Genomic DNA, 15,071 nt, shown 5'->3' with positions numbered 1-15,071 from the left:
GTGTAATATTGCTTTTATCACTATAAATATGGTGTCAACTATACTTTTATTTAGTTATTTCTATAAGTATAGTTGACACCATATTTATAGTGATAAAAGCAATATTACACGCATACAACGGAGCGTTCAACAGGATCACTCACTGGCAAAATTCGAAGTTTTCACATAGGTGACGTCACATCCCCATGGCAATAGAGCACCCTAGGGTGCTTACTCCGAGGATCGTAGGGAGATATTGTGATTGGCCCACGGTTTGACGAAGCAGGTTTAAAAACAGCTGAGTAGAGAGAGACGCCGGATTCGGAAGTGAAGGCGCCACTCACAGGAATGAAGTTACGGAGAACAAACAGTGAGTACTTGACATAGCTCGAGATTGAGGCACTAAGATATTATAGTAAATGCACATGAACTATTGAGACAATAATAATGATATCTATAGGTCCATAGAGAGTCCCGGTTCCAGTCCAGTCCCCGCAGCCCCTGAAGCAGGCAACCGCCGAAACATGGACCGTGTCGGGCTGGCAGACATGACCTGAGCCTTACGGGATTTAGCCGTCAAAACCCATTCAGCAGATATATATAAATATTCAAATAAATTGAAGGTGAAGGGTCGATCTGCTATACGTGCAAGACTGCCGAGGGAATTGGGAAGTGGACTTTTTAGTAAAATAATAAAACTAAAAAATATATTTGAATATACAATAAAGAATAAAACACGGGAGCCGACCATAGGGGAGCAGCCAGAACACAAGACTGCTCCAGGATCGGCACCCGCACAAATGTCCTCATAGCGAGCAGTTTCCTTGTTATGAAGAGTGTTGAAGAGTTTTTGCACAAGGCAACGAGGTTAGTTGACATATACTATAAATACACAGCAGGATTCACTGATTATATAGAATAACACTTTTAAAATGTGCTGATGCATTTTAATTTTAATCAATTAAATTATTAATTTTTAAACAGATTGCAGTTGCCTTTAGCTTGGTTTATACTTTAACTTCTGGTTAGTGTATGTGCTGTCAGCTGTGTCCTTGTCTGCAGACTGCTAAGATTTAATCAATCATCAACAGCATAGTTTTCAGTGCTTTGTACTATGTCCATAAATGATATTTTCAACTATCTTAAAATAGTTATAGTTCATTGATAAGAAAAAATTAAGTATTTACAGTGAGTTACATTCAGTGATAATATAATATCTCACTGTTCTCATGGCATTGTTGGTTTCCATGGCTTAAATGAGGGGCAATGAACTTGTGTTTACATATTGAATCCTTGTTATACTATATGCAAAGGGTCAAATATTTGTATATGTCCATCTGCAGTCTGCACTACTCCATTTTTCTTGAAAGGTTAAACTGATGACCTTCATAATAATATAAACTCATCAAATACTAAAATAGGTGGGTCCTATTCAAACCTGTTCATCAAGTATTTCCTGCATAGGAAGAGTCTGCATTACACAGAAAGCCACAATGAACAGTATGAGATACATATTCCCAGGGGTTTGTCCAGATAATTTTTTAATTATCTTGACAAACTCCAAGGTTTAAATTTCTGGCCTTACTAATTGGCTAAATCTTTTCCAGGTAAATCATTATCCTGTTAAAATTTATAATAAGAACATAAGATTTGCCAAACAGCGTCAGACCAAAGGGCTATCAAACTCAGTATCCTGTTTCCAACAGTGGCCAATCCTAGTCACAAGTACCTAGCAGAATCCCAGGTTGGGTAGATAGATTCCCTGCTGCTTATCCCAGGGATAAGTAGTGGATTTTCCCAAGTCCACCTTAATAATGGTTTATGGACTTTTCTTCCAGGAACTTGTCCAAATCTTTTTTAAACCCAACTACACTAATAGTTTTCATCACATCTTTCAGCAAAAAGTTCCAGAATTTAAATATGTGTATTGGCTTCCAATAGAACAAAGAATACATTATAAGGCATTATGTATAATCCATAAACTAATCCACGATGAAAAAGCCGACTGGCTTAACACAGCCCTACGCGTCCATGTTCCACAGAGAAACCTGAGATCTGCCAATAAGGCTCTTCTAACCATCCCCGCTGTCAAATCAGCACTTCTCACGCAAGTAAGGGAAAGAGCACTGTCACTGGCTGGTCCCGTACTATGGAACACCATGCCACTTGAAATAAGACTGCAGAGAAATTTGAAAATTTTCAAAACCAATCTGAAAACCTGGCTTTTTAAACAAGCTTTTTATAAAGATAAAGAGAAGGAGAAAAACAGATGAGGAATAAAGACGCACTAAAGTTAGAAGCTGTTATTTTTAACCTAACAATGCATTGTAATGGTAAACCAAACCGCCTAAATGTTCCCAACAAACAAGCTTAACATACACACTTGGGGGTAGATTTTCAAACTGTGCGAATAGGCCTACTTTTGCTGGCGCATCAGGCGCAAGCAAAAGTACGCTGGATTTTAGTAGATACGTGCGGAGCCGCGCGTATCCACTAAAATCCTGGATCGGCGCGCGCAAGGCTATCAATTCTGTATAGCCGGCGCGCGCCGAGCCGCGCAGCCTACCCCCATTCCCTCCGAGGCCGCTCCAAAATCGGAGCGGCCTCGGAGGGAACTTCCTTTTGCCCTCCCCTCACCTTCCCCTCCCTTCCCCTACCTAACCCACCCACCCGGCCCTGTCTAAGCCCCCCCTTACCTTTGTCGGGGGATTTACGCCTCCCAGAGGGAGGCGTAAATCCCCGCGCGTCAGCGGGCCTCCTGCGCGCCAGGACGCGACCTGGGGGCGGGTCCGGAGGGCGCGGCCATGCCCCCGGGCCGCCCCGGGCCGTAACCACGCCTCCGGGCCCGCCCCCGAAACGCTTCCGGCACGCCCCCTAAACGCCGCGCGGTTCGGGCCCGCCCCCGACACGCCCCCCTCACCGGCGCGCAGGGCCCTGCTCGCCTAAATCCGCCCGGATTTGGGCGGATTTAGGCAAGCAGGGCTCTGAAAATCCGCCCCTTAGTTTATAATTATGAATTGTTACCGTACTATGATGGCACATAACCAATTTGTAATCTATACCACCCATATGTTTCATTGTAGTGCCCTTATGTAAACTGTTGTGATGGTTAGCAAACTTAACGACAGTATAGAAAAGTTTCTAAATAAATAAATAAATAATATTTTCTTCTACTTGTCTTAAACGTATCACCTAATAACTTCATTGCATGTCCCCTTTGCACCCTTTGCACCCTTTACACCCATTGCACTCCTCTCATTATTTTATAGACCTCTATCATATCTCTATCATATCTCCCCTTTACCGTCTCTTCTCCAAGCTGAAAAGCCCTAATCTCAAGGGGGAATTGTTCCATCTCCTTTATCATTTTGGTCACCCTTCTATGTACCTTTTCCAATTCTACTATATCATTTTTGAGATATGACCAGAACTGAGTACAATACTCAAGGTGCAGTTGCACCATGGAGTGATACAGAGGTTTTGTGATAGTCTCAGTTTTATTCTCCATTCTTTTCCTAATAATTCCTAGTATTCTCTTTGTTTTCTTGGTTGCCGCCACACACTTAGCAGAAGATTTCAACATATTATCCATGATCATGCCCAGTTCCTTTTCCTGGATGGTGACTTGCAATGTGGAACCTTACATTATGTCGCTATAATTTGGCTTGGTTTTCCCTATATGCATCACTTTGAATTTGTCTATATTAAATGTCATCTGCCCTATGGATACCTAGTCTCTCAGATGTCAGTAGTGGCCACTGAATATGTGCACATGTTCAGCAGCCTCTGCTTAGCCATATAAGTCACTTACATGGCTAAAAGTAGACGCATAAAAAGTAGGTTTATAGTGGGTGAATCGGTTCAGAGCGAGTTAGTCATACAACTTATGCGGCTGGGAGGGAACTGGGCAAAGGCCCAATTGCATCACCGCATATACTTTCAAAAATTCACCCCTGCATGTACAAGTTGCTGGCCGTCCGCACATGCACGCGCAGATGTTAAAATCCAGCATGCAGGTGCACGCAGACATCGTATTTTAAACATGCACGTGCCGAACTGCGCATATTAGAAAATGATCACGTCCATGCGCATGTGCCAGGAACTGCACGCACATGGATGCATGCACGCTCATTTTAAAATCTACCTTTCAATATATAATTTTGTATCAAGATATTTGTTTGTACCACATGAATACCTTTTGATTAAAAAATAAAAATTTATTAGTATATAAAAACAAATTAGTTTATTTTCAGAATGTTTATAACACATCATTAGTGCTCATAGTTGTACTTTTTCATTAGTGAATATATATATAAATACACTGTGCTTTATACTAAGCTTCTATGTGACTGAACAAGTTAGCAGGATACAGAGATCCTGCTAATTTGTCTGGGATATTCAGTCGTGCAGCTGTGCCACTGTGCTGCTGAAAATATCCAGATAGCTAATAGTTAGCCAGATACGTTTATGGCACTTGTGTTAGTCTATGGGCAGAAGCAGGAGTTCTGGGGCCAGGAACTGTAGTCAGAATTTGTGTACAGAAACATGCTTGGTACACACAAATATGATTTATGTGCACAAAAAATGTTTTCTGTGCAGAAGGCATTTTTGTGTGCTTAAATCATATTTATGCACAAACAATCTGATTTTTGTGCTCATAAATCCTGTCTAAGAAACTCCCCCTACCATCTAAGTTAAAATCTTCAATCAGCTGAGTGCACAATTTAACTGACGTTTGTGTGCATAAGTTTAACCTCTGGTGCACATACCTAGGAATTTGGCCCGGATAATTCAGAATTCTAATGGAATCTGTTGCCAGAAGGCATGGTCAAGGTGACTAACACATAGCAAAGGCCCAAGCACCCAAAAAATGTTGCCAGGCCTGGGCTATAGCCAAAGCCCAAGCATTGGGACCAGGCCTTCAGGTCAGGCCCTAGCATCAGGTCATGTCCCAGAATCTGGCCTGGGCCCATGCCTTGGTCTAGGTTAAGGCCCAGGCATCAGGATTCGGCCTCTTGGCCGGGCCACAGCATCGGTCCTATGTCTGGGCCTTGCCCTAGGCTGAGGCCCAGGCATTGGGATCTGGGCCGGGCTGCAGTATCAGACCTGAGCCTAGCTGAGGCTAAGATCAAGGCCAAGGCCCCGGCATCCAGCCTGGGCCCTGGCATTAGGCCTAGGCTGATGCATCAGTACCAGGCTTCCAAGTCTCGGCCTTACGTAGGCCCTAGAAATTGTGGTGACCTACTGTGGCCTGGGCCTATGCCAGTCTGATTGCCTCTGACATAGCTGGATAACTTGTTATCGGGCCAGAACTTATCTGGTTATGTCAAAGGCAGTTTGGGTCTATTGTGGAATGGAGTGCTGTTATCTGGCTAAGGTAGCTGGATAACTTTACAACAGCCAAAAAACAGATCTAAAGTTAGCTGAATAGACTTTGGCTGGGTAATGTTGCATATGCAGGCTAAGGTAGCCGGATAAGTTGATCCAGCTAACTTTCCTATCCGGCCGTCAGTTGAATATGGACCTCTCTGGATAACAACGAAGCACATGAATCACGTGTTTATCTTATGTTTTCAGGATCTTTCTGAGGTACTTTCCTCGTGCAGCTCTTCTCTCTTGACTTCTCATTGTCTGTGCCTAGGTGCTTCTGCACATACATGCACACACATGGAACCTAAGCACAGGCTACAGGCCCTGGCAGTTCTACATTCCACTTCGGCAACAGCAGTGGTGAGCAAGGTGGGTGGGAGGATCAGCTGAGCAGTAGCAGATCAACTGCTAAGTGGTTGGGCGCACACACGCCCCTGCCCAGTTCACACTATAATTTTGTGTCATCTGCAAATCTGTTAACCTCATTCATTACTCTCTTTTCTAGATCAGTAATGTATATGACCAAGAACACTAGTCCCAGTACAGATCCTTAGGGTATGCCACTATTCATCTCTCTCCATTAGAAAACCAGATCATTTCCTGGTGTTCACAGCCCTTGGGAGGGAGTCATAATCATTGTACAATGATGACATCTAGTGGCCAGATTTGGAGCCTGTGATTATAGTTTCTGAAAGGGTGCAAGGCTCTCGGTTGAGGACTGTCACTGCACTGACTGGATTTAAAGTAAATCTGGTGAGAATATAAAATAGGAGAATAAAGTAAAAAATAGCTCCCATTGTCTAAAATAAGAGTAACACAAGTACAGCTAGCAAGGAACCTTCCAAAGACATTCTTGCCTAAGGTTATTGGGGGAGGGGATTTAATTCAGGTCAGTGAATTAAAAGAGTGTAAGTGTATGTGGGTGAGTAATTCTTTGTAGGCTGGTCTGTGAACAGAATGAAGTTGCTAATGGAGCGTTTATGCTTCACCTGTGTCACAGATTTCTTATGGAGTTGTGCCAAGTACTTTTTTAATACCTCGTAACTTCCAAATAAATTCTAGGGAGGGCATTTTTAAGAATCCCTGTGAAACTTCTTGCAGTACCCACAGGACTGCAAGCTCATTTTCAAAGAGAAACTCCCTGTGGAGCTAGCCTTTGAAAATGGTGGGTCAGGGGGTAGAGGAAGAGGCCTATGAGTATTTCAATACCTACAGAATGTGTAGGTGCAGTCTCTCCCTTGGAAGGACATGCTTCCACCCCCTTTTCCCCACATGGGGGAGAGGGAGGAGAGCAGTTTTCAAAGGGGCTTTCTCCACGGTTAAATGTTAAAGGAGAATCCCTTTGAAAATTGTCTCCTTTTACGACTACTGCTAGTTGGCATCGCCCACATTTCTTCTTGAGTAGAAAAACAGTGGGGGTGAATCTACTCCTTAACCCATGATTAGAATAAGAAAAAAAACCCTCATTTTAAAATGTGAATTGTTTTGTGGTATTTTAATCAGTTTATCCATTTTTTATTTCAGGTGTTGCTCAGTACAACATGGTGCCTGGAGCTGATGTAGACATGATCATTTTTATTACGGGCTTGGTTATTGTTCTTGTTATTATGAGAATAAAAGAAAGCCTAGGAAAACAAGGCAAATCTCTCCCAGGTCCATGGGCTCTACCAGTGATTGGTAATATATTTCAGATTGGAAAGAGCCCTCATCTGTCACTTACTAAAATGAGAGAAACATATGGAGAAGTATTTCTCATAAAATTAGGAGTGGTGCCAGTTGTAGTTGTGAGCGGTCTTGAAACCATGAAACAGGTGCTGGTGAAACAAGGAGACGATTATGCTGGAAGGCCAAAGCTGTATTCCTTTTCTTTGCTGGCTGATGGAAATAGCTTGTCATTTTCTGTAGAATTTGGAGAAAAATGGAAACTTCATAAGAAAATTGCCAAAAATGCCTTACGAACATTTTCGAAATCTGAAGCAAAATCTTCTACTTGCTCATGCATTCTGGAAGAACAGGTTTCTGCGGAAGCATCAGAGCTGGTGAGAATCTTATCTGAATGTTCAGCAGAGAAAGGTAGTATCGACCCTTCTTCCATCATCACATGCGCTGTTGGTAACGTAATCTGCGCTCTCTGCTTTGGAAAAAGATATGAGCACAGCAACAAGGAATTTCTCAGTGTTGTAGAAATAAATGAAGAGCTCCGGAAAGTTTCAGGAGCTTGTTCTTCTGTGGACTTCCTCCCGTTATTGCGTTTTCTTCCCTTCCCAGCTGTGAAAGCTCTCCGGATGTTTTACAGTCATTTAAATAATTTCATTACAAAATCTGTCCAAAAACATTATGCAACGTATGACAAGGTAAGATTTGGTATGCTGGATTTCATATGTAATAGTAAAAGTCAAATTCCTAGTATCATAATAACTCACTTATATGATAACTTCTATTTTGTAACTTCTGGGTTTTGATTGGGGGGCTATTTTGTTTTTTTATATTTTTGTTGTTTGTATGGTTAGTCTTTCTGCTTTGTTTTTGAGGTTTTTAAATTTTTGTAATTTTATGTTACAACTATTGTCTGACACCTACAATCCCATGAATTTAAAGGTAGATTTTAAAAGCATTGCTCGCGCAAAAATGGTCACATATGCGCATATGCAAGCCGCGCACGAGCAATGCAAATCTTAAGAAGCCCAGAAGTACATGCATACTTACCTGTGCATGCATCAAGAATAATTTGCAAAGGCTGATCATGGTGCGTGTTGGCATGTTGCCCGCATAATTTTACTGCTGGTCCTGATTAGCAAGTCTGGAGATTTTGAATTTTAAAAACACCAGGAGAGGAGGGAGAGAGAGATAGAAAGAGAGAAAGAGATATACAATATGACACTCTATATATCTCCCATTGTAAGAGGGTAGCTGCAGCAATATCTGTAGCTCAGGATGTGTAGACGTGATAATGCTGAAGAACGGAAGTGGCCCGAAGCATGGGGTACACCGTGGAGACTTCAGCAATGTTGGTAACATAGAAACTGAAGGAAGAACTCACACAAGGAAGTTCCAGGAGAGAGACTCGAGGAGTGGGTCAGGTGAAGTCCAAGGCAGGAAGGCCCTCTGAGGAGTGGATAGCCAAGACGCGGAAGGGCCTCCGTGGAGCGGTCACCCAGAGCGTCTGAATGCCACGAGGAGATACTAGAAAGGGAGATCCAAACATGGAGCGGATTTAACAATGAGAGAACGCCTTGCTAACTTGTCTTAGCAGCAGGCAGGTCAGCTTAAGTATACCAGTGGGTTGATGTCATCGGGAAGGGTTGCCCCTGAGGTTCCCGCCATGACGTATACAAAAGGAGGCCCTGTGCGTGCCCACCCACCTAGGTGATTCCGGAAGTAAGATGGCAGTCGGCAGCATCCAAGCTGTCCTGGGGATGCTGGGGAGGTCGGCGTTGGTTGGCGGAGGCCCCGACTCTTCCCATGATTGATGGTGCAGGGGAAAAAAAGATGAGCATGAGAGGTCGCAGCCATCTGTGACCGACAGGCGCAAAGTACTCCCCTTCTTAGGGCCTCTCCCCGGGGGTTTTGGCTTCCTGGGGTGAGCCAAATGGAATTGTCTGATCAGCTCCTTGTCAAGGATGTTACTTGTGGGCTCCCAGCTATTTTCTTCTGGTCCAAATCCTTCCCAGGATATAAGGTACTACCAGCGTTTTCTATGTTTCTGCACATCAAGGATGTCATCAACCTGGTAGCTAATGTTCTCTTCAGCGGAGAGAGAGGTTATGGCTCAGGTGTCTTCTTGGAAAACTCTGAAAGGATGAGTGGTTTTAAAAGAGAGATGTGGAAGGCGTTGTGGATCTTTAAGGATGATGGTAACTGCAAGCTGTATGTGACTGGTCCCAGGCGACGGAGTATAGGGAAAGGCCCTATATACCTGGGTGCAAATCGAGCTAAAGGCAGTTTGAGATGAATGAAGTGGGTACTGAGCCATACCTTTTCCCCGGGCTGTAGCTGTGGAGCGGCTCCGTGACGGGCATCATAAAACTTTTTCACTTGTTGTCCAGCGTTTTGGAGAAGCCCTTTAGTGTGTTCCCACAGCTGATGCAGCTCCTGTGCTGAAGCTTGGGTGGCCGGAGAGGAGACTGATAAAGGCATCGGTAACGGAGGTAAAGGTTGGCGTCCATATACAAGTTGAAAGGATCCTGTGGATCCTGTGGAAGCTGAAGGATGGGTATTCAGAGCAAACTCTGCCCATGGGAGCAATTCAGACCAGTTGCTTTGTCTAGAATTGACGTAGGCCCTGAAAAACTGCTTTAATGTGCCGTTCATCCTTTCGGTCTGTCCGTTGGTTTGCGGATGGTAGCCAGATGTAAGATCTAGAGATATGTTGAACTTCTTACAGAGAGATCTCCAGAATTTGGCTATGAATTGTACTCCTCGGTCTGAGAGGATGTGCTTAGGCATGCCATGTAAACAGAAGATATGATGAATGAATAGTTTCGCCAATTCAGGCGCAGAAGGTAATCCGGGTAATGCCATAAAATGAGCTGTTTTTGAAAAACGGTCAACCGTGACCCAGATGGTGTTGTTACCACTAGATACTGGTAGGTCAACGATAAAGTCCGTGGATATGTGTGTCCACAGTTTTCTAAGAGTGGGCAAAGGTTGGAGAAGTCCCTAGGGATGACCGGCAGGTCGTTTCTATCTTGCACAGGTAGGACATGATTCCATGTACGTCCGTACATCCTTTTCCATTGAGGGCCACCAGTAGTATCTTTCTAAGGTGGTCAAAGTTCTGGATTCACCAGGGTGACCTGCAAGGAGTGAGTCGTGAGCCCATCTGAGAATCTTCTTCCTGAGTGCCCAGGGTACCACAGTTTTTCTGGCTGGAACCATGTGTGGCTGAAAGGAACACCCTAGTAGTGTCGATGATATGACGCGGCATGTCCGGGGTATCTTCTGGCATAAATGAGTGGGAAAGAGCATCCGCACGGGTGTTCTTGTCTGCTGGATGATACCTCAAAAGGAAGTCAAATCTGTTGAAAAATAATGACCAGTGGGCTTGTCTGTGGTTTAGGTGTTGAGCATGATGCAAATATTCAAGGTTTTTATGATCCATGAAAACCGTTATCTGGTTTTGAGCACCCTTGAGCCATGGGTGCCACTCCTCAAAGGCCAATTTGATTGCAAGTAGCTCTTTGTCCCCTATCCCGTAGTTTCACTTGGCAGGAGAAAACCACCGAGAGAAAAAAGAACATGGATGTAACGTATGGGTGTCACTATGCTGGCTGAGGACAGCACCAACTCTGACGTCTGAGGCATCTACCTTGACTACAAAAGGTTGTAGAGGATCAGGGTGGCATAGACATGGCTCTTGGAGAAACGCCTTCTTGAGTTCTTGAAAGGCGGTTATGGCTTCAGAGGACCACTGAGAGGGACTGGCTCCCTTGCGCGTCATGGCAGTAAGAGACATGGTCAAGGTGGAGTAGTGATGCATGAATGATCTATAGTAGTTGGTGAATCCAAGGAGAGGTAGAGCTTTTTGACCAGTAGGTTGGGGCCAGTCCCGAATGCTCTTGGTCTTTTGCGGATCCATCTGGAACCCCTGGCTGGACCCTACGTATCCCAAAAAGGGAACAGACTCTTGATAGAAAGAACATTTCTCTAATTTGGTGTACAGATGGTTATCCCTGAGTCTCTGCAGGACCTTGGAGATGTCCAACTGATGAGTCTGGAGGTCCTGAGAAAAGACTAGTATATCGTCCAAATACACTACTATGTAGTTGTATCACATGTCTCTGAAGATTTCATCCATCATGTTTTGGTACACAGCCGGGGCATTGCACAGGCCAAAGGGCATGACCAAGTATTCAAAATGGCCATCGCGGGTATTGAATGCTGTTTTCCATTCATCGCCCTGGCGTATGCAAACCAGATTACATGCTCCTCTGAGGTCCAGCTTTGTGAATACTTTGGCTGCTTGGAGCTGATCAAAATGTTTGGAGATCAACAGCAGTGGGTAGCGGTCCTTCATGGTGATCTCATTCAAGCCGTGGTAGTCTATACATGGGTGAAGGGATCCATCCTTCTTACCTACGAAAAAGAATCCGGCTCCGGCCAGAGATTTTGAAGGCCGAATGAAGCCCTTTGCTAGGTTCTCCTGAATGAAGGTAGACATAGTCTTTATCTCGGATAGAGAAAGTGGGTACACCCTTCCTCTAGGAGGTTTGGAGCCCGGTACCAAGTTGATGGTGCAGTCAAAGGATCGATGAGGTGGTAAGGTATCTGCCGCTTGTTTTGAAAGCACGTCCTGATAAGACTGGTACTGTGGAGGTAAACCCGGAAGGGAGGTGGTAGTAATCAGGCAAGGCATGGGAGTCACTGCCTCCAAGCATCTTCCATGGCAGGCTTCTCCCCATTGGGATAGTTCAAGGGTACTCCAATTGAACTGGGGCAAATGAATTTGAAGCCATGGTAGTCCGAGAACCACCGGATGTATAGCTTTATCCAGGACTCGAAATGTAATGGTCTCAGAATGTAGAGATCCTGTGCAGAGACAAAGAGGTTGAATGGTAAAGGAGAACTCACGAGGCAAATGTTCACCATGTATAGATGATAGTAGTAAAGGAGTGGGTGTCCGAACAGTAGGGATTCGTAGGCGCTCTACAAGTTGGCAGTGTATAAAATTCCCACTGGCCCCAGAGTCTACGAGGGCTAGTGTGTGGAATTCGAGGGCATCCGAAATTATGGAGACTGGAAGTGTCAGTGGAGGAGATGGAGAAGTTAGACCTAGGAAGAGTCCTCCAAATGATCCTAGGTCTGCAGGTTTCCTGGACAATTAGGACAGGAGGGAACTGCGTGGCCAGGTTGTCCACAGTACATGCAGAGGCCAAGTCTTTTTCGATAACGCATCTCCTTCGACGTAAGATGGATGTGGCCTAGCTGCATTGGTTCTTCCTCCTTGAGAGTGGGTGCTGGAGCGGTCTGAGTAACTGGCATGCAATGAGAGCAAGAAACCCCAGATGGCGTCTTCTTAAGACTTTTCATCTCTTGTGAACGCTCACACAGTCGACAATCGGGTTCACCTCGCAAGGTCAAAAAGAGAGTCCATGGTATCAGGGAGTTCACATGCTGCTAATTCGACTTTAATGTGGTAGTTAAGGCCTTCCAGGAAAATAGCCCGCAGGCATCCCAGGTCCCAATGTAAATCTGAGGACAAGTTTTTAAACTCAATAACATAATCAGTCAAAGGTTTGGCACCTTGTTGTAAACGTAGGAGAGCAGATCCAGTGACAGTCTTGTGGGCAGGATCATTGAACACTGAGCGAAATAGCGTGAGAAATCTTGTCAAGTCTTTGAGTATAGGGTCATTACATTCCCAGAGAGGTGAAGCCCAGGCCAGGGCTTTTCCATCTAGAAGAGACAGTATATACGTAGTTTTGGAGACTACATCTGGGAAGAAAGTGGGTTGAAGTGATAAGTGCATACAGCACTGATTAAGAAAGCCCCTACATACAGGGGATCACCTATAAAGCGTGTAGGTGCTGGCAAGGGCATGGAGAGACGTACAGGCATCATCGGTGGAGAGGAAATGGCCTTGTCAGGTGTTCCTGTAGAGTTCAACCGGGAGTTTAGCTGATTAAAGGCATTAGCCAGAGTCTCTAATGTCCTTTGTTGCTCAGCAAGACGTTGGGCCAGGCCAGGGATGGCTTGAAGGACTGAGACCTGAGCCAGGTCCATTGAGTTAGCAATCTGTTATGGTTTTGTAGGAAATTGTGAACCCCGGGCCGAGGTGAGAGATGTCTCCGCCCACAGGGAGGAGCCCTGTGAGCCTCACCGTTGATGGGCATGGTCTCAGCGATGGAGGACACAGCTGTGAGAGAGACTTTATTGGAGAGAAAAGATAAGGCATAACCCGAGGAGCGGGAAATGCAATAAACTCAGTTCGTGAGCAAGGATATACCCAAGGTGGTACTGCAGATGAGAAGGTCCGGTAGTGGCCCACAGCATGGGGTACACCAGGAGGTTCCTGCAGGCTGGTGATGATACCTCAGAAGTGCAGATCCGGTAGTGGCCCGCAGCGCGGGGTATGCCGAGGATGACTGCACTGTAGGTGATGAGGTAGATGAGGTCTAAGATACAGGAACCACGCAGATGATCTTGGGTAGCCGCAGCAATACTCTGTAGCTCAGGATGTGTAGAAGCGATAATGCTGAAGAGCAGTAGTGGCCCGAGGCCCGAGGTACACCGTGGAGATTTCAGCAATGTTGGTATAGTAGAAACTGAAGGAAATACTCATACAAGGAAGTTCCAGGAGAGAGACCCGGGGAGCGGGTCATGTGAAGTCCAAGGCAGGAAGGCCCTCAGAGGAGCGAATAGCCAAGACGTGGAAGGGCCCCCTTGGAGTGGTTACCCAGAGTGTCCGAATGCCTCGAGGAGATACTGGAATAGGAGATCCAAATGTGGAGTGGATTTAACAACGAGAGAACTCCTTGCTAACTCGTCTTAGCAGTGGGCCAGTCAGCTTAAGTATACCAGCGGGTTGATGTCATCGGGAGGGGACGCCCCCAAGGTTCCCACCATGACGTATACAAAAGGAGGCCCTGCGTGCGCGTGCCTAGGTGATTCCAGAAGTAAGATGGTGATCAGCAGCGTCCACGCCTTCTCGGGGACACCGGGGAGGTTGACGTTGGTTGGCGGAGGCCGCCACTCTTCCCATGATTGAAGGTGCAGGGAGAAAAGTGGTGAGCATGATAGGTTGCAGCCATCTGTGACCAACAGGCTCAAAGAGTGCTGAAAAAACTGAAAAATGAAATTGCAGACCTACTATTAGTAATATGTAAACTATCATTAAAATCAGCCAAGGTATCTGATGATTGGAGTATTGCCAACATAACACCAGATTTTAAAAAGTGTTCCAGGGGTGATCCAGAAAATTATTGACCAGCAAGCCAGACATCTGTGCTGGGAAAATCATTGAAATTATTATAAAGAACAAAATTACAGAACATAAAAATAGTCATAGTTTAATGGGACAAAGCCAACTAGGATTTAGCCAAGGGAAATCTTACTTCACTAATCTGCTACATTTTTTTGAAGCCATGAATAAATATGTCGATAAAGGTGAGCCAGTTGATAGTGTATCTGAATTTCAGAAAGCATTTGACAAAGTACATCATGAGAGATACATGAGGAAATGTAAAAGTTAAGGGATAGGAAGCAGTGTCCTGTTATGGACTGAGAACTGGTTAAAAGATAGAAAACCGAGAATGGGGCTAAATGGTCAATTTTCTCAATGGAGAAAGATGAATTATAGAGTGCACCCAGGGTCTCTGTACTAGGACCACTGCTTTTTAAAACATTTATAAATTACCTATAGATGGGAATGAATGAAGTGATCAAATATGCTGATGATACAAAATTATTCAGAGTTGTTAAATAACAAGAGGATTGTGAGAAATTGCAAGAGGACCTTTTGAGACTGGGAGTCTAGGCATCCAAACAGCAGATGACATTTAGGGCCAGATTTTAAAAACAACGCGAGGGCGTAGATTTGTTCGTGCAACCCGGCATGAACAAATCTACGCCTGATTTTATAACATGCGCGCAGAGCCGCACACATGTTATAAAATCCGTGGTCGGTGCGTGCAGGGGGTTGCACACTTGTGCACCTTGCACACGCCCAGCCCTAGGGGAGCCCTGCTGGCTTTCTCTGGTCCCTCTGAGGCTGCTCCGAACTT

At 44.9% G+C, this 15,071-nt stretch overlaps 1 protein-coding gene across 3 annotated transcripts in view; it reads left to right on the top strand.

Annotated features, from left to right (window-relative positions):
- LOC115096961 (cytochrome P450 1A1-like) overlaps positions 1 to 15,071 on the top strand; it is a 53,284-nt gene that overhangs the window by 4,579 nt on the left and 33,634 nt on the right. For all 3 annotated transcript variants that reach the window (XM_029612324.1, XM_029612317.1, XM_029612308.1), the window contains exon 2: positions 6,874 to 7,703. In XM_029612324.1, coding sequence (XP_029468184.1) covers positions 6,891 to 7,703 — 813 coding nt within the window. In that variant the 5' untranslated portion in view covers positions 6,874 to 6,890. The remainder of the gene's footprint in view (positions 1 to 6,873; positions 7,704 to 15,071) is intronic.

The sequence above is a fragment of the Rhinatrema bivittatum genome, chromosome 1, assembly GCF_901001135.1.
Source record: "Rhinatrema bivittatum chromosome 1, aRhiBiv1.1, whole genome shotgun sequence".
Lineage (NCBI taxonomy): Eukaryota > Metazoa > Chordata > Amphibia > Gymnophiona > Rhinatrematidae > Rhinatrema > Rhinatrema bivittatum.
The sequence above is the reverse complement of the archived record's forward strand: the minus strand, read 5'-3'. Positions and strand labels throughout refer to the sequence as shown.